Source organism: Thalassophryne amazonica, chromosome 9, assembly GCF_902500255.1.
Source record: "Thalassophryne amazonica chromosome 9, fThaAma1.1, whole genome shotgun sequence".
Taxonomy (NCBI): domain Eukaryota; kingdom Metazoa; phylum Chordata; class Actinopteri; order Batrachoidiformes; family Batrachoididae; genus Thalassophryne; species Thalassophryne amazonica.
Window position 1 is genome coordinate 99247434 of NC_047111.1, and position 18717 is coordinate 99266150.

At 40.2% G+C, this 18717-nt stretch overlaps 1 protein-coding gene across 5 annotated transcripts in view; it reads left to right on the top strand.

Annotated features, from left to right (window-relative positions):
* LOC117517716 (HMG box transcription factor BBX) overlaps nucleotides 1–18717 on the top strand; it is an 85914-nt gene that overhangs the window by 36378 nt on the left and 30819 nt on the right. For all 5 annotated transcript variants that reach the window (XM_034178853.1, XM_034178856.1, XM_034178852.1 and 2 more), the window contains one exon: nucleotides 17097–17268. In XM_034178853.1, the coding sequence (XP_034034744.1) occupies nucleotides 17110–17268 (159 nt within the window). In that variant the 5' untranslated portion in view covers nucleotides 17097–17109. The remainder of the gene's footprint in view (nucleotides 1–17096; nucleotides 17269–18717) is intronic.

An 18717-nucleotide genomic window follows, 5' to 3' on the forward strand; every position in this document is an offset into this window, starting at 1 on the left:
TGCGCAAGTGAGGAAATGGCTGGGATTACCTAAATGTCTTACCAGTATAGCATTGTATGGCAATGGAGTTCTCTCCTTACCGATTTCAAGCTTGGTGGAGGAGTATAAATGTGCCAAAGCAAGGTTAGAGATGACCCTTACCGAATCCCGTGATCCTGCTGTCAGAGGAGCTGCTCCAACCCTGGTAACGGGGAGGAAATGGAAACCATCTGTGGCAGTTGTGATGGCAAAGTCCGCCCTCAGACACCGGGACATAGTGGGGCATGTCCAGCATGGCAGAGGTGGTTTGGGTCTGGAAGTAACAGCAGCCACATGGCATAAGGCTACCCCAGTGGAACGGCGGCACATGGTGGTGGAGGAAGTGAGAAACCAGGAAGAGGCAGCTAGGTGTGCTACAGCTGTATCCCAAGTTCAGCAAGGACGCTGGATGAAGTGGGAGGGCGTGGAGAGGAAGAAAATTACATGGAGCGACTTAAGAAGCATGGAGTCTAACCGGTTGGGCTTCATGATTAGAGCCACGTACGATGTCCTACCATCTCCTTCCAACTTGCATGTTTGGTATGGAGAGGACTCAGCCTGTGTCCAGTGTGCAGCCCCGGCAACCCTTAAACATATCCTGGTGGGGTGTAAGGCAAGCCTGACACAGAAAAGATACACTTGGCGCCACAACCAGGTGCTGAAGTGCTTGGCTGCTGAACTCGAGAATAGGAGGGTAATTGTTAATACCATGTCCGTAAATCCCCAGTCTACCTTCCAACGCAAGATTTTTATTCGGGAAGGAGAAAAAGGAGGGAGCAAGTTATCATCGGAGCCGGGCCTGCTGAATATAGCCCGCGATTGGGAAATGCAAGTGGACCTCAGTCAGAGGCTCACTTTCCCACTTGAAATTTTGGCGACCAACTTGTGTCCTGACTTGGTCCTATGGTCTAAATCCTGCCGACGTGTTTTCATCGTTGAGCTGACGGTTCCATGGGAGGATGCCATCGAGGAGGCATTTGAAAGGAAGCGACTGCGATATCTCAATTTAGCGGCTGAAGCAGAGGGGCGGGGATGGAGTGTGAAGGTGTGGCCTGTGGAGTTTGGTTGTAGAGGCTTTGTGGCTAGATCTACTACAAAGTTCTTGAAGGAAGTAGGGATCAGAGGGCAGGCCCAAAGGAAGTTAATTAAAGAACTTGCCACTGTAGCAGAACGGAGCAGTTACTGGTTATGGCTGAAACGTAAAGAGGCAACGTGGGCTTTCAAGTGACCGTCGGGTGCCCCCCCCCCCCCCCCCCCCTATGCTGCACGCCCGGGTCTGATCAGCCTGGGATGGGCCAACCTCAGCAGAGGGTGTCTTGTTGTAAGTGGCCGAAACACTCAATGATGCTGGGGCAAACAACTGAAGATGTGGCGTGGTGGTGGCACCTTGTGCTCATTGATCCCATTCTCATTTAAGAGGGTACCTCCAGCAATTGATTTGCTGACTATTTGGGATCTTTTAACAGCTAGTCCTACTAAGAAGCCATCAGCTGCTAAACAATTCAGATTGCTCCAGTTTGCTCCACAGAAGAACAACTTTGAGACTGCATGCTTAGTTGGGCTCTGTACCATGGAGTGGTGCAGAGAGGAGGAGGAGGACAGACAGACAGACAGACATAGTAGTGGTATGTACTATGTCACTTTATATGCCATAGGTCCTTTGAACTCTGAGTGAGTGTGCTGGTTGCATGTGAGTCATATGGGTTTCTGCCCACTATATTTAAAGTTTTAAGTGCCATTTGTGATTGTAACTCCACATTTTGTCATTGTTCTTCGCAAAGGTTTCCCAAAGTAATCCTGTGCCGCTGTGGTTATATCAGCTATTGATGAATCAAATCAATTTTATTTATATAGCGCCAAATCACAACAAACAGTCGCCCCAAGGTGCTTTATTTTGTAAGGCAAAAGCAATACAATAATTACAGAAAAACCCCAACGGTCAAAACGACCCCCCTATGACCAAGCACTTGGCGACAGTGGGAAGGAAAACTCCCTTTTAACAGGAAGAAACCTCCGGCAGAACCAGGCTCAGGGAGGGGCAGTCTTCTGCTGGGACTGGTTGGGGCTGAGGGGACAGAATCAGGAAAAAGACATCCTGTGGAAGGGAGCAGAGATCAATCAATGATTAAAAGCAGAGTGGTGTATACAGAGCAAAAAGAGGTGAATAAAAAGAAACACTCAGTGCATCATGGGAACCCTCCAGCAGTCTAAGTCTATAGCAGCATAACTAAGGGATGGTTCAGGATCACGTGATCCAACCCTAACTATAAGCTTTAGCAAAAAGGAAAGTTTTAAGCTTAATCTTAAAAGTAGAGAGGGTGTCTGTCTCCCTGATCCGAATTGGGAGCTGGTTCCACAGGAGAGGAGCCTGAAAGCTGAAGGCTCTGCCTCCCATTCTACTCTTACAAACCCTAGGAACTACAAGTAAGCCCGCAGTCTGAGAGTGAAGCGCTCTATAGGGGTGATATGGTACTATGAGGTCCCTAAGATAAGATGGGACCTGATTATTCAAAACCTTATAAGTAAGAAGAAGAATTTTAAATTCTATTCTGGAATTACAACCCCTGGCAAAAATTATGGAATCACCGGCCTCGGAAGATGTTCATTCAGTTGTTTAATTTTGTAGAAAAAAAGCAGATCACAGACATGACACAAAACTAAAGTCATTTCAAATGGCAACTTTCTGGCTTTAAGAAACACTATAAGAAATCAAGAAAAAAGATTGTGGCAGTCAGTAACTGTTACTTTTTTAGACCAAGCAGAGGAAAAAAATATGGAATCACTCAATTCTGAGGAAAAAATTATGGAATCACCCTGTAAATTTTCATCCCCAAAACTAACACCTGCATCAAATCACATCTGCTCGTTGATATTGACCCTATGCCATGACATTGACCCTATGTGTCTTTTTTGCAAGGAATGTTTTCACAGTTTTTGCTCTATGGCAAGATGCATTATCATCTTGAAAAATGATTTCATCATCCCCAAACATCCTTTCAATTGTCCAAAATATCAACGTAAACTTGTGCATTTATTGATGATGTAATGACAGCTATCTCCCCAGTGCCTTTACCTGACATGCAGCCCCATATCATCAATGACTGTGGAAATTTACATGTTCTCTTCAGGCAGTCATCTTTATAAATCCCATTGGAACGGCACCAAACAAAAGTTCCAGCATCATCACCTTGCCCAGTGCAGATTCGAGATTCATCACTGAATATGACTTTCATCCAGTCATCCACAGTCCACGATTGCTTTTCCTTAGCCCATTGTAACCTTGTTTTTTTCTGTTTAGGTGTTAATGATGGCTTTCGTTTAGCTTTTCTGTATGTAAATCCCATTTCCTTTAGGCGGTTTCTTACAGTTCGGTCACAGATGTTGACTCCAGTTTCCTCCCATTCGTTCCTCATTTGTTTTGTTGTGCATTTTTCGATTTTTGAGACATATTGCTTTAAGTTTTCTGTCTTGACGCTTTGATGTCTTCCTTGGTCTACCAGTATGTTTGCCTTTAACAACCTTCCCATGTTTGTATTTGGTCCAGAGTTTAGACACAGCTGACTGAACAACCAACATCTTTTGCAACATTGCGTGATGATTTACCCTCTTTTAAGAGTTTGATAATCGTCTCCTTTGTTTCAATTGACATCTCTCGTGTTGGAGCCATGATTCATGTCAGTCCACTTGGTGCAACAGCTCTCCAAGGTGTGATCACTCCTTTTTAGATGCAGACTAACGAGCAGATCTGATTTGATGCAGGTGTTAGTTTTGGGGATGAAAATTTACAGGGTGATTCCATAATTTATTCCTCAGAATTGAGTGATTCCATATTTTTTTCCTCTGCTCGGTCTAAAAAAGTAACCGTTACTGACTGCCACAATCTTTTTTTCTTGATTTCTTATAGTGTTTCTTAAAGCCAGAAAGTTGCCATTTGAAAGGACTTTAGTTTTGTGTCATGTCTGTGATCTGCTTTTTTTCTACAAAATTAAACAACTGAATGAACATCCTCTGAGGCCGGTGATTCCATAATTTTTGCCAGGGGTTGTAACAGGGAGCCAGTGAACAGAAGCCAATATGGGTGAAATATGCTCTCTCCTTCTAGTCCCTGTCAGTACTCTAGCTGCAGCATTTTGAATTAACTGAAGAATTTTCAGGGAACTTTTAGGACAACCTGATAATAATGAATTACAGTAGTCCAGCCTAGAAGAAATAAATGCATGAATTAGCTTTTCAGCATCACTCTGAGACAAGACCTTTCTAATTTTACAGATATTGCTCAAATGCAAAAAAGCAGTCCTACATATTTGCTTAATATGCGCATTGAAGGACATATCCTGATCAAAAATGACTCCAAGATTTCTCACAGTATTACTGGAGGTCAGGGTAATGCCACCCAGAGTAAGGATCTAGTTAGGCACCATGTTTCTAAGATTTGTGTGGCCAAGTACAATAACTTCAGTTTTATCTGAATTTAAAAGCAGGAAATTAGAGGTCATCCATGTCTTTATGTCTGAAAGACATTCCTGCAGTTTAACTAATTGCTGTGTGTCCTCTGGCTTCATGGATAGATAAAGCTGGGTATCGTCTGTGTAACAGTGAAAATTTAAGCAATGCTTTCTAATAATACTGCCTAAGGGAAGCATGTATAAAGTGAATAAAATCCATCCTAGCACAGAACCTTGTCGAACTCCATAATTAACCTTAGTCCGTGAAAAAGACTCCCCATTTACATGAACAAATTGTAATCTATTAGATAAATATGATTCAAACCACTGCAGTGCAGTGCCTTTAATACCTATGGCATGCTCTAATTTCTGTAATAAAATTTTATGGTCAACAGTATCAAAAGCTGCACTGAGGTCTAACAGGACGAGCACAGAGATGAGTCCACTGTCTGAGGCCATAAGAAGATCCTTCACTAATGCTGTTTCTGTACTATGATGAATTCTGAAACCTGACTGAAACTCTTCAAATAGACCATTACTCTGCAGATGATCAGTTAGCTGTTTTACAACTACCCTTTCAAGAATTTTTGAGAGAAAAGGAAGGTTGGAGATTGGCCTATAATTAGCTAAGATAGCTGGGTCAAGTGATGGCTTTTTAAGTAATGGTTTAATTACTGCCACCTTAAAAGTCTGTGGTACATAGCCAACTAATAAAGATAGATTGATCATATTTAAGATTGAAGCATTAATTAACAGTAGGGCTTCCTTGAGCAGCCAGGTAGGAATGGGGTCTAATAGACATGTTGATGGTTTGGAGGAAGTGACTAATGAAAGTAACTCATACAGAACAATCGGAGAGAAAAAATCTAACCAAATACCAGCATTATTGAAAGCAGCCGAACATAAAGATATGTCTTTGAGATGGTTATGAATAATTTTTTCTCTAATAGTTAAAATTTTATTTGCAAAGAAAGTCATGAAGTCATTACTAGTTAAAGTTAAAGGAATACTCGGCTCAATAGAGCTCTGACTCTTTGTCAGCCTGGCTACAGTGCTGAAAAGAAACCTGGGGTTGTTCTTATTTTCTTCAATTAGTGATGAGTAGTAATATGTCCTAGCTTTACGGAGGGCTTTTTTTATAGAGCAACAGACTCTTTTTCCAGGCTAAATGAAGATCTTCTAAATTAGTGAGACGCCATTTCCTCTCCAGTTTACGGGTTATCTGCTTTAAGCTGTGAGTTTGTTGGTTATACCACGGAGTCAGGCACTTGTGATTTAAGACTCTCTCTTTCAGAGGAGCTACAGCATCCAGAGTTGTGCTCAATGAGGGTGTAAAGCTATTGACGAGATAATCTATCTCACTCACAGAGTTTAGATAGCTACTCTGCACTGTGTTGGTATATGGCATTGAAGAACATAAAGAAGGAATCATTTCCTTAAACCTAGTTACAGCACTTTCAGAGAGACTTCTACTGTAATGAAACTTATTCCCCACTGCTGGGTAGTCCATTAAAGTAAATATAAATGTTATTAAGAAATGATCAGACAAAAAGGGGTTTTCAGGGAATACTGTTAAGTCTTCAATTTCTATGCCATATGTCAGAACAAGATCTAAAGTGTAGCTAAGGTGGTGGGTGGACTCATTTACATTTTGAGCAAAGCCAACTGAGTCTAATAATAGGTTAAATGCAGTATTGAGGCTGTCATTCTCAGCATCTATGTGGATGTTAAAATCACCCACTATAATTATCTGAGCTAAGCACTAAGTCAGACAAAAGTTCTGAAAAATCAAAAAGAAACTCACAGTAACGACCAGGTGGACGATATATAATAACAAATAAAACTGGGTTAGGGTTAAGGTTTGGTTTAAAACTGAATGACTGAAATGAACATGTAAAACTTTATATTTACTCCATGTGTGAATTTACTACACGAGGACCGCAGCTTCAGCCAATCAGCAGGCAGCATTGATGGATGCATTTTGACTTATGAGTAAATTACATGAAAGCTTGTAAAAATTCATAAATTAGCTGCATCGTTTAAGCTGCATTGTTCAAAACGTATGGAAAAAAGTAGCGACTTATAGTTTGGAAATTACGGAGTGTAATAGTGCGTAAAAATCCCCCATCGAGAGGTTGACATCATGCTGCTGTAAAATGGTATCGGTGTCGTAGTATTGGAGAAGTTTTATTTTTTTTTTTATTAAGTTTTTTTTGTACAAGTAAATATGGTATCTGGCCGATACTCAATACCGGTATCGGGATTGCTGCATCTCTAGTTGATTTGATCAACTTGGTGACAGTGTTGGTGTGTGCATGGTGCTAGTGCCATAGATGACAGTGTGAACCTTAGAGGAAGACCACATGGTAGTGTCGTGATTGTTTGGAGAGCAAGTATTAATGCTGAGGTTACACCTGTAGAATATTATTTCAGTTATTTATGTGCTGTAATTGTTGAACAGAGAACAAGTTTCTCCTAGTATGTGTATATATGCCTTGTGACAACAACCGTCTTAGTCAAAACCTTGTGGATAGGACTGTCGAGTAATCGCTTTTGCGTTTTTAAACAACATCAACAGTCCAGGGTTCTCCCTAAGAAATGTCACAATGCCGCTGCACCATCACGCAGTTTGTCAAATTTAGTGTATCCCTTTCTGTTTTCCTGGGTAATTATTTATTTTTTCACATTTTAACAAGTTTTGGATATTTGTTAATGTAAGGAGCTCAGCTCGGCACTCCCCTGACACCGGACTGTAAGCACAGGCGGTCAGTGTAATCATCAGTCAGTCAGGATGCACGTGAACATGAGCACAACCTGTGAAAAACTGGGCTCTGGAGTGCAGCTTTTCCTGTCAATGAAAACTTGACTTAAAGTGCACGTAGAGGGCCGACTCTGTTTGCCCGGTGGTTGGGGACGCAAAGCCGTGTAAAAATGTCTATTCACCCAATAGTCGGCTGAATAAGGCACAAATAGTGTACTCGCCTGACCATGTCAGGCCAAAGTCTTGACATTTTGCTGAAATGGCAATGGGATGTGGCTTTCTGTCCCCCCCCCCCAACTTGAAAAATGTAAGCATTTTAAATTTTTTTTTTTTTTTTAAGGTTGGTGGATTGGGTCCCTGCATGATTTTTTTTTTTTAATCCCTCTTTCTCTGCGATTCAGCAGATGCATTTCAGTTGGAGGTTGAACATGCAAGCCTCACAGTCATTTTTTTTATTATTATTATTATTATTTTTATTATTGTTATTTTATTTAAGTTACAGTGTTTGTGAAGCTTGTGTGTTGCTCAAAAAAGCAAAATTAAAAAGCAAAACACACTCCATTCGAGTTTGAGCAAAACATAGAAAAAAGAGTGGACTTCTGCTGAGAGGATCTTCTTTGAGACTGTTTGTCAGTGTGGCCGGGCGAATAGCCACTCCCCACGTAGAGTGGATAGCAGCTAGCGGACCAAATGGTATGTTTTTTTAAAAACAGACAAACACAGTGCTTCGCTTTAAATGTGCAGCAAGCTATTTCAGATGATCAGCGTGGGGTCTCTTTCTCTTAAAAGGCTTTATTTTACTCTGTCGTGTTGGAAAGCTGTAGCTTTTGGTGCTGCATTGATTAGCTCTTACATGGCTTATGCACATGCTCAAGACTTCTTCTGTATATATATTTTTTTCTGGGGATGTTACAGCACCACACAAAGGCTTGACATATGTACTAAAATGGACTGCATTTATATAGCGCTTTTCCATCTGCATCGGACGCTCAAAAGTACTACAAAAGTACTACAATGTTAAACGGAGCTTTGAAGCACAGAATTTGCTCAACATTTTTTGTAATCAAATTATTCGAGTTACTTGACTAATCGTTTCAGCCCTACTTGTGGAGTATAATTCTGTTTGGAATGACATTGACACTATTGGCAATGATATAGATGTGTCTTGTGTAGTTCTTGCTGGTGATTTTAACACTGATTTTAGTCGTAACTCTTGTACCAGAGCCTTGATTAACTATATGGCAGATGTGAACTTGCATTGTTTTCCCAAAAATGTAACTATAAACTTTACACATACCTGTCAAAGTAAAGGTTTTTGCCATTGCTCTTTAATAGATCATTGTATTGTTAGTGAGAATTTATGCTCACATGTATATGATGTCATTGATAGCCCTCACAATTTTTCTGATCATTTGGCACTTTTGTGTGCATTTCACATTGATGTTGATTATCTTGGCTTTCTCAGTCATTTCAGCATTTATTGTAAAAGTGATGTTATGTGGGACAAAGCAACTGATAAGTACTTAGAAGATGATCAGAGTGAGTTAGATGGTTTGTATATACCTAATGGCACTGTTTTATGTGACAATAAAAGTTGTAATTTACATGGTGATGATCTCAGTATAATGTACCACAACATTGTTGATATCACTGGCATACAAATATTTAGAAGTTGTCTTCTTCGGAAATAAAATGTGCAATTTATTGTGGATTTTGGCATGTTGAATTAAAATATGACAATAACAATGGCTAATTGGCTACTGTTTCCAAGATATACAAGGTTTTACATTTTGTGTCTACATAATTAGATTGTGTTAACAGTAGAGTTTACATGAAAAAATCATAAACATAGGTCTTTTTAATGTTTCTCTGACTGTTTGTATAATACGAGGTCTGTCCATAAAGTAATGGTCCTTTTAATTTTTTTTCAAAAACTATATCGCTTTCATTCATATGTTTTTACGTCAGACATGCTTGAACCCTCGTGTACATGTGTAAGTTTTTCCACGCCTGTCGGTGACGTCATACGCCTGTGAGCACGCCTTGTGGAAGGAGTGGTCCTGCCCCCTCGTTGGATTTTCATTGTCTGGAAATGGCGGAATGAAAAGGACTTTTTTTCCATCAGAATTTTTTCAGAAGCTGTTAGAGACTGGCACCTAGAAACCATTCGAAAAATTTGTCTGGCTTTCGGTGAACATTTTACGGGCTTCACAGAGAATAAGGACTTTAACTACAGCTTTAAGGACCCCTTTAAGGACGGTCAGTGCGCTGCGCTCTGAGCTGCGACGACGAGGCACAAACCACTGGATCATTTCTAAACGGATCGCTCTGTGGATACGAGACCGTCGTGTGCTCTTTCTCTGGTTATCACAAGAGCTGGACATCAGCCATTTTCTGGCAGATTTCACTTTTAACAAGAGATTTTGTCATGGAAAGCCGCGCGGAGGCTTTGCGCGTCACGACCGATTCGCTGATGAAGCGAGACAAAGGAACACCTCCGTTTCGGAGTGTTAGAGGACAAGTTGGGACATGTCCAGCTCTCCACAATTTCTCTTATACTCACTCGACTGGTAAGTACTGAAAGCCGAGATAGGCATGTCCCAAAAAAGTTTTAATAGAGGTTTTAATAGAGGTTTATGTCCCATATATTGTAGGTTTCTTTTAAATATGCATCTGTCAAAAACTGAGGGTTTGATGGGAGAATATACATTCCCCTTATTTTTCCATTTCTAATGGTGTCAAACAAGGTGGTGTCATGTCCCCTATGTTATTTTATGTGTATATTAATGGTTTGATGAACAAGTTGCGAAGTCTGGATGTTGGCTGTCATATGGGTAGTGTCTATGCTGGTGCATTTAGTTATGGCATAAAGAGCGAGCTTATTGTTTACAAGTATGCTAGGGCTAGACCATCGGATCCTGTTATTTTTGTAAATAATGTTAGAGTACTTTGAATTGATAAGGTTACTTACTTGGGTCATGAACTACATGAAGATGTTTTTAATTTAACTGCTGGCAAATGTGTGGCAGATAGGCGTGTAACAATTTGTTTTAACGATTCAATTCATATCACGATTTACGGTTGCCGATACGATTCAAGGACGATCATAGTTCATTTAGAACGATACAGTCTGAAATGATTCAGTGACTTGAAATTGATTCAGTAACTTTTTAGTCAAAAATGCACCCAGTGTGACTGTGAAATAAATACCCGAGCTTCTGCACGGCTGCAATCATGTTCTGACGTTATCTGTGAGGATGGCAGGATTCTTCAATCAATCAATCAACCAATTTTTTTATATAGCGCAAAATCACAACAAACAGTTGCCCCAAGGCGCTTTATATTGTAAGGCAAGGCCATACAATAATTATGTAAAACCCCAACGGTCAAAACGACCCCCTGTGAGCAAGCACTTGGCTACAGTGGGAAGGAAAAACTCTTGTCGGAGATTTTCCACTCCGTGCAGCCTTCAAACAGTAACAGGCCAATATTTTTTTTTACTAGTATGGGCTTCATTTAAAACTCTGGTTCTTGCTACTTGATCAGCATTGTGTGAAATGATCCCATGGCGCCTTAGTAGGGGTTTAGAGAGATTTGTAGTGTTGCCATGGTATTTTAGTGGAACTTTAACTATCCTACAAACAGCGAGCGACTTATTTAGAACATCTCCATCTTTACAAAAGCCAAAATGTTTCCACACACTGGACTGCAATTGTTTGCTCGCTGGCTTTTTCTCTGCCATCCACGACGCTAGGTTTTTTCTGTTGGCACGTGGCGGTGACGTCACAGACAGGCAGACTGAATCAAGTAATGTTTAACATCTTCATCATTAAAAGCGCTAACAAAATGCATCCATATAAAATCTGCTGTGCTTAAATCCAATGCGTTATTTCCTCGTATAGCTACAATTGATTTACTACCTTTTAAAAATGTTATTACATCGATATATGTCGTCCCAAAGGCCAGCTTGCTGAGCACAGATCAATATAGTTAGATCGTAGGAATATAAATTGATACATCAATGTAGTACATGAATTGTTACACCCCAGTGGCAGATTTTAATCGTCAGTTTGTTTGTTTTGTAGGTATTGTACTTAATTTTTTGTTTGCCAAATTCTTACTTTGTGCTCAAATGAAATTGAAACAGTTTAATGTGCTTGGAGAAGGCTATACGTAAAGTCTGACATGTGCGATATACCACACATTGTAATCTCTTGCCATATCGTGCAAATTGTATGGCTATTGAGCTTCATTTTGCTAAGTGTTGTATAAAATTTATTTCTTAAGATGTGTAATAGTGATAATAATGTTGTAAGTACAATTAGCAATATGGGCTTTTTAGACTCCCATTCTGTAATTGGTGATAACAGGAGATATCTTTTGTATAAATTTCAGTGTGATATTACTAATGTTTGTGCTTCTTGGCAGCATAATTTTGATGAAGAGGTATTCAAACTTGGACAACAAATTATAGAAATTTATGCAATGAGAGATAATTCTGAGGTAAATTTGCTCAGCAAGCAAAAATGTATGGCCATAATTACCACCTGTGTACAGGGTAAAGGTCTGTTGCTTTTATTTCTGTTTAATGGTGTTTATTTATTTTCTGTGTTTCATTCTTTCATTCTATTTTGTTGTACAACTTTGTTTTTAAAAGTTTGTGACTAAAGGAAATGCTTACTGCTTTTGTACCAAATATGATTACAACCACCTGTTGATATCACCTGTTTGAAATAAATAAATTAACTTTTTTTGGGGGGGGTGGGGAATATGTTGCAGTTCTGAAATGCAAGAATGGATGTATATTAACAAAATAAATTAAGTTAACCACATAAAACATAAAATATCTTGGGTTTGTACTGTTTGCGATGAAATATTCAATTCAATTCAATTTTATTTATATAGCGCCAAATCACAACAAACAGTTGCCCCAAGGCGCTTTATATTGTAAGGCAAGGCCATACAATAATTACGTAAAAACCCCAAAGGTCAAAACGACCTTATAAGTAAGAAGAAGAATTTTAAATTCTATTCTAGAATTAACAGGAAGCCAATGAAGAGAGGCCAATATGGGTGAGATATGCTCTCTCCTTCTAGTCCCCGTCAGTACTCTAGCTGCAGCATTTTGAATTAACTGAAGGCTTTTCAGGGAACTTTTAGGACAACCTGATAATAATGAATTACAATAGTCCAGCCTAGAGGAAATAAATGCATGAATTGGTTTTTCAGCATCACTCTGAGACAAGACCTTTCGAATTTTAGAGATATTGCGTAAATGCAAAAAAGCAGTCTTACATATTTGTTTAATATGCGCTTTGAATGACATATCCTGATCAAAAATGACTCCAAGATTTCTCACAGTATTACTAGAGGTCAGGGTAATGCCATCCAGAGTAAGGATCTGGTTAGACACCATGTTTCTAAGATTTGTGTGGCCAAGTACAATAACTTCAGTTTTATCTGAGTTTAAAAGCAGGAAATTAGAGGTCATCCATGTCCTTATGTCTGTAAGACAATCCTGCAGTTTAACTAATTGGTGTGTGTCCTCTGGCTTCATGGATAGATAAAGCTGGGTATCATCTGCGTAACAATGAAAATTTAAGCAATGCCGTCTAATAATACTGCCTAAGGGAAGCATGTATAAAGTGAATAAAATTGGTCCTAGCACAGAACCTTGTGGAACTCCATAATTAACCTTAGTCTGTGAAGAAGATTCCCCATTTACATGAACAAATTGTAATCTATTAGATAAATATGATTCAAACCACCGCAGCGCAGTGCCTTTAATACCTATGGCATGCTCTAATCTCTGTAATAAAATTTTATGGTCAACAGTATCAAAAGCAGCACTGAGGTCTAACAGAACAAGCACAGAGATGAGTCCACTGTCTGAGGCCATAAGAAGATCATTTGTAACCTTCACTAATGCTGTTTCTGTACTATGATGAATTCTAAAACCTGACTGAAACTCTTCAAATAGACCATTCCTCTGCAGATGATCAGTTAGCTGTTTTACAACTACCCTTTCAAGAATTTCTGAGAGAAAAGGAAGGTTGGAAATTGGCCTATAATTAGCTAAGATAGCTGGGTCAAGTGATGGCTTTTTAAGTAATGGTTTAATTACTGCCACCTTAAAAGCCTGTGGTACATAGCCAACTAATAAAGATAGATTGATCATATTTAAGATCGAAGCATTAAATAATGGTAGGGCTTCCTTGAGCAGCCTGGTAGGAATGGGGTCCAATAGACATGTTGATGGTTTGGATGAAGTAACTAATGAAAATAACTCAGACAGAACAATCTGAGAGAAAGAGTCTAACCAAATACCGGCATCACTGAAAGCAGCCAAAGATAACGATACGTCTTTGGGATGGTTATGAGTAATTTTTTCTCTAATAGTTAAAATTTTATTAGCAAAGAAAGTCATGAAGTCATTACTAGTTAAAGTTAAAGGAATACTCGGCTCAATAGAGCTCTGACTCTTTGTCAGCCTGGCTACAGTGCTGAAAAGAAACCTGGGGTTGTTCTTATTTTCTTCAATTAGTGATGAGTAGTAAGATGTCCTAGCTTTACGGAGGGCTTTTTTATAGAGCAACAGACTCTTTTTCCAGGCTAAGTGAAGATCTTCTAAATTAGTGAGACGCCATTTCCTCTCCAACTTACGGGTTATCTGCTTTAAGCTGCGAGTTTGTGAGTTATACCACGGAGTCAGGCACTTCTGATTTAAAGCTCTCTTTTTCAGAGGAGCTACAGCATCCAAAGTTGTCTTCAATGAGGATGTAAAACTATTGACGAGATACTCTATCTCACTTACAGAGTTTAGGTAGCTACTCTGCACTGTGTTGGTATATGGCATTAGGGAACATAAAGAAGGAATCATATCCTTAAACCTAGTTACAGCGCTTTCTGAAAGACTTCTAGTGTAATGAAACTTATTCCCCACTGCTGGGTAGTCCATCAGAGTAAATGTAAATGTTATTAAGAAATGATCAGACAGAAGGGAGTTTTCAGGGAATACTGTTAAGTCTTCAATTTCCATAGCATAAGTCAGAACAAGATCTAAGATATGATTAAAGTGGTGGGTGGACTCATTTACATTTTGAGCAAAGCCAATTGAGTCTAATAATAGATTAAATGCAGCGTTGAGGCTGTCATTCTCAGCATCTGTGTGGATGTTAAAATCGCCCACTATAATTATCTTATCTGAGCTAAGCACTAAGTCAGACAAAAGTTCTGAAAATTCACAGAGAAACTCATAGTAACGACCAGGTGGACGATAGATAACAACAAATAAAACTGGTTTTTGGGACTTCCAATTTGGATGGACAAAACTAAGAGTCAAGCTTTCAAATGAATTAAAGCTCTGTCTGGGTTTTTGATTAATTAATAAGCTGGAATGGAAGATTGCTGCTAATCCTCCGCCTCGGCCCGTGCCACGAGCGTTCTGGCAGTTAGTGTGACTCGGGGGTGTTGACTCATTTAAACTAACATATTCATCCTGTTGTAACCAGGTTTCTGTAAGGCAGAATAAATCAATATGTTGATCAATTATTATATCATTTACTAACAGGGACTTAGAAGAGAGAGACCTAATGTTTAATAGACCACATTTAACTGTTTTAGTCTGTGGTGCAGTTGAAGGTGCTATATTATTTTTTCTTTTTGAATTTTTATGCTTAAATAGATTTTTGCTGGTTATTGGTGGTATCGGAGCAGGCACCGTCTCTACGGGAATGGGGTAATGAGGGGATGGCAGGGGGAGAGAAGCTGCAGAGAGGTGTGTAAGACTACAACTCTGCTTCCTGGTCCCAACCCTGGATAGTCACGGTTTGGAGGATTTAAGAAAATTGGCCAGATTTCTAGAAATGAGAGCTGCTCCATCCAAAGTGGGATGGATGCCGTCTCTCCTAACAAGACCAGGTTTTCCCCAGAAGCTTTGCCAATTATCTATGAAGCCCACCTCATTTTTTGGACACCACTCAGACAGCCAGCAATTCAAGGAGAACATGCGGCTAAATATGTCTCTCCCGGTCCGATTGGGGAGGGGCCCAGAGAAAACTACAGAGTCCGACATTGTTTTTGTTTTTACACACCGATTCAATGTTAATTTTAGTGACCTCCGATTGGCGTAACCGGGTGTCATTACTGCCGACGTGAATTACAATCTTACCAAATTTACGCTTAGCCTTAGCCAGCAGTTTCAAATTTCCTTCAATGTCGCCTGCTCTGGCCCCCGGAAGACAATTGACCATGGTTGCTGGTGTCGCTAACTTCACATTTCTCAAAACAGAGTCGCCAATAACCAGAGTTTGATCCTCGGTGGGTGTGTCCCCGAGTGGGGAAAAACGGTTAGAAATGTGAACGGGTTGGCGGTGTACACGGGGCTTCTGTTTAGGGCTACGCTTCCTCCTCACAGTCACCCAGTCGGCCTGCTTTCCCGGCTGCTCGGGACCTTTCCAGAGGGAAACTAACGGCGGCTAAGCTACCTTGGTCCGCACCGACTACAGGGGCCTGGCTAGCTGTAGAATTTTCCACGGTGCGGAGCCGAGTCTCCAATTCGCCCAGCCTGGCCTCCAAAGCTACGAATAAGCTACACTTATTACAAGTACCATTACTACTAAAGGAGGCCGAGGAATAACTAAACATTTCACACCCAGAGCAGAAAAGTGCAGGAGAGACAGGAGAAGCCGCCATGCTAAACCGGCTAAGAGCTAGTAGCTGCACTAAGCTAGCGGATTCCTAAAAACACGCAAAGTGAATAACGTGTAAATAATTTAGAGGTGATTCAACAGAGGGAGTGCTTTAGTTAAGGCACGTGAAGATTACACTGTGAAACAAATCGTTATCTAGGTAACTAGATCAATCTAACTGCGCAGATTAAACAGCTAACAGATACAGCAAAACACCACTGTGCTCCGGAACAGGAAGTGATACAATACCGCAGTGAGAGCCAACCACCAGTAGAGGCAAGCAATTTCTCTGCATTTTCTCTCTCAACTTTTTCTTATTTGGGGTTATAATTTAACAATGTTAAAGTGGTGGCCCATGAAGTGTTGATTTGGCTTCTTTAATTGTTCCCATGCCCATGTTGTATTAAACCACACTAGTCAATAAACCGGTGCTATAAAGGGATGCCTTGATAATTGACATTCTCTTGTTGGTAGCTAATAAGACATAGCAAGGCTCAGTATAATTAGATTTGGCCTATGTGTGAATTTGTTTTTTGTTGTTGTTTGGTTTTTTTTTTTTGCTATTTCCTTCACACAGTTGATCCCATTGGATTCAGTTTTATTGTCCAAGTATTAAACACAAATGGAACTAATCTGATTGATATCAGTTCTCAAATTTAACAGTATTCTGCTGTTGTTGCATTTTCTTGTGAAGCCAAACAGAACATTATGTTCGTTCAAAAAAAATGTTTAGATTCTGTCTCTCATAGTTGAAGTGTACCTGTTCATTCTTTGTAGGTCTTGCAAAATGGACAGTGGATCAAATATTTTGCCTCACTGTATAAAGAAATTTGTTGTCACTGTCAACTAGGTTTTGTAATCAGGTTTGTCAGTTTTAACAATTAATTGTTGTAGCCTGACTTTGACTTTTCTTGATTGTTGGCTTTTTGTGGAGATGATGAGTGAGGCCTGGTTGGGTTTGCTGTTATTTTGCTTTTATGTGGAATTTCTTTGAGTTTCGGTTCAAATTTCATGACCTCGTTTCATGAGTTTACCCTCTGGCATTGAAAATATGTTGCAGTGTTTACAGAATAATAACCCAACACAATCAGACAGAATGTATTGATTCACTTTGGAGTGTGTTCCTTTATTGTTTGTTTACAGCCATGATCTTTTATAGTATGTCTAATCTTTTGCTTCAAGGAGCGGTAGTGCCATGAAGGGAGGAGGAAGGGGTACGGAGCCACCCGTCACAGGTGAGGTCACTGGCAAACGCCCTAAACGTAAATGCCTGCAGTGGCACCCACTTCTCTCCAAGAAGGTACTGGATTTCTCTGAGGAGGAAGAAGAGGAGGATGAGGAGGAACTGGAAAAGGTGAGGTTTTCACTTATGACACACAAAAGGTCATGCAAGATGATTTCATGTTATTCATTTCATTTAGTACAGACTACTTAAACATTTTTTGTCATTATTGGATTTTTGTTCAAGTCTAGTTTGTCTTTTCAATACCTTACAAGAAAGCAAACACATGGACTGATGGCTCATAAGTCATTAATCCAATATCATCAGAGCTGCGTGGATCATTGACAGAAAATTTGGTATATAGTTGTGCTCTTTTTTATTTTTATTTTGGTGGGGGGGCATTTTTCAGAGAATATGAATAACACAAAAACTTTTTTCACTCATGGTTAGTGTGAAGCCATTTATTGTGAAACAACTGTTTACTCTTTTTAAATCATAATGACAACAGAAACTAACCAAATGACCCTGATCAAAAGTTTACATATCCTGGTGATTTTGGCATGATAACATGCACACAAGTTGACAGGAACAGGTTTGAATGGCTACAAAAGTTAACCATCCTCACCTGTGATCTGTGTTCTTGTAATCAGTCTGTGTGTAGTAGAGAAGCTTGAATCTTTGACTGGACTGGGTTGCTTGACGTGAGTACGTACCAGTGCCAGGGCCTCATGCCCACAGTTGGTCGCAATGTTTCTGTGAAGGCTGTCAGTTGTCCAGGTGGTTTCCATAGTAGCTCCACTGGAAGAAGCCTCTATGTGCCTCTAAGTACCTTGCATGTGCCAGGTATCAGCCTCTAATGAGCCACGTCTGACCTGTCATTTGAGCCCCGTCCAACCTCGAATGGCTCGTGTCGCCGCATATGATCCACGTCAATACAGCTTGGGTCTCCGACGAGGGCGGTCGCATCTCCCCCACTCTGCCTTATCTCTGTTTTCTGCTTTAACCTTCAAGTCCCTACTTCACCAGACTGTGAATTCCTCAAATTATATTGGATACTGGATCTATTGGACTACTATTGGATTAACCATGGAATTGATCAGCTGGTCTCTGAATGCTATTGACACCATTTTTTCTACAAGAAGGTCAGGACCGGGGGATCCTGCCTGCCCAGATGGAATGCATCCTGCGGGCTATGTTCTCGACTCCTGGAGTTCTTGGTGTGTGGCATGTTTTGCGCCTTTCTCCGTTGAGGACATCGAGGATTTATTCATTTTTGGTCTTATGGTAGCGGGGCTGGTATTTTTTGGCTTATGTGCTGCCCTGATCTACCGGAAAATTGGCAAGACAGCGTCATCAAGAACCACGGCCCCTTGCTTGTCCGTCATGATTAATGAGGTTGGCAAGGCAGTGCATTCTCAGACTGCGTTGACTCTTGAACTCAGACGCAAATCGGATGACATCTTGGAGCAGATGCGTGCCTTGCAGTTGAAGTTGAAGATTTCAGAGGCCGGTGAATATTCTTAATTCATAATTGGGATTTGGTTGTTCAAGTGGAACTGTTAAAAGTGTTTTTCACTGCTC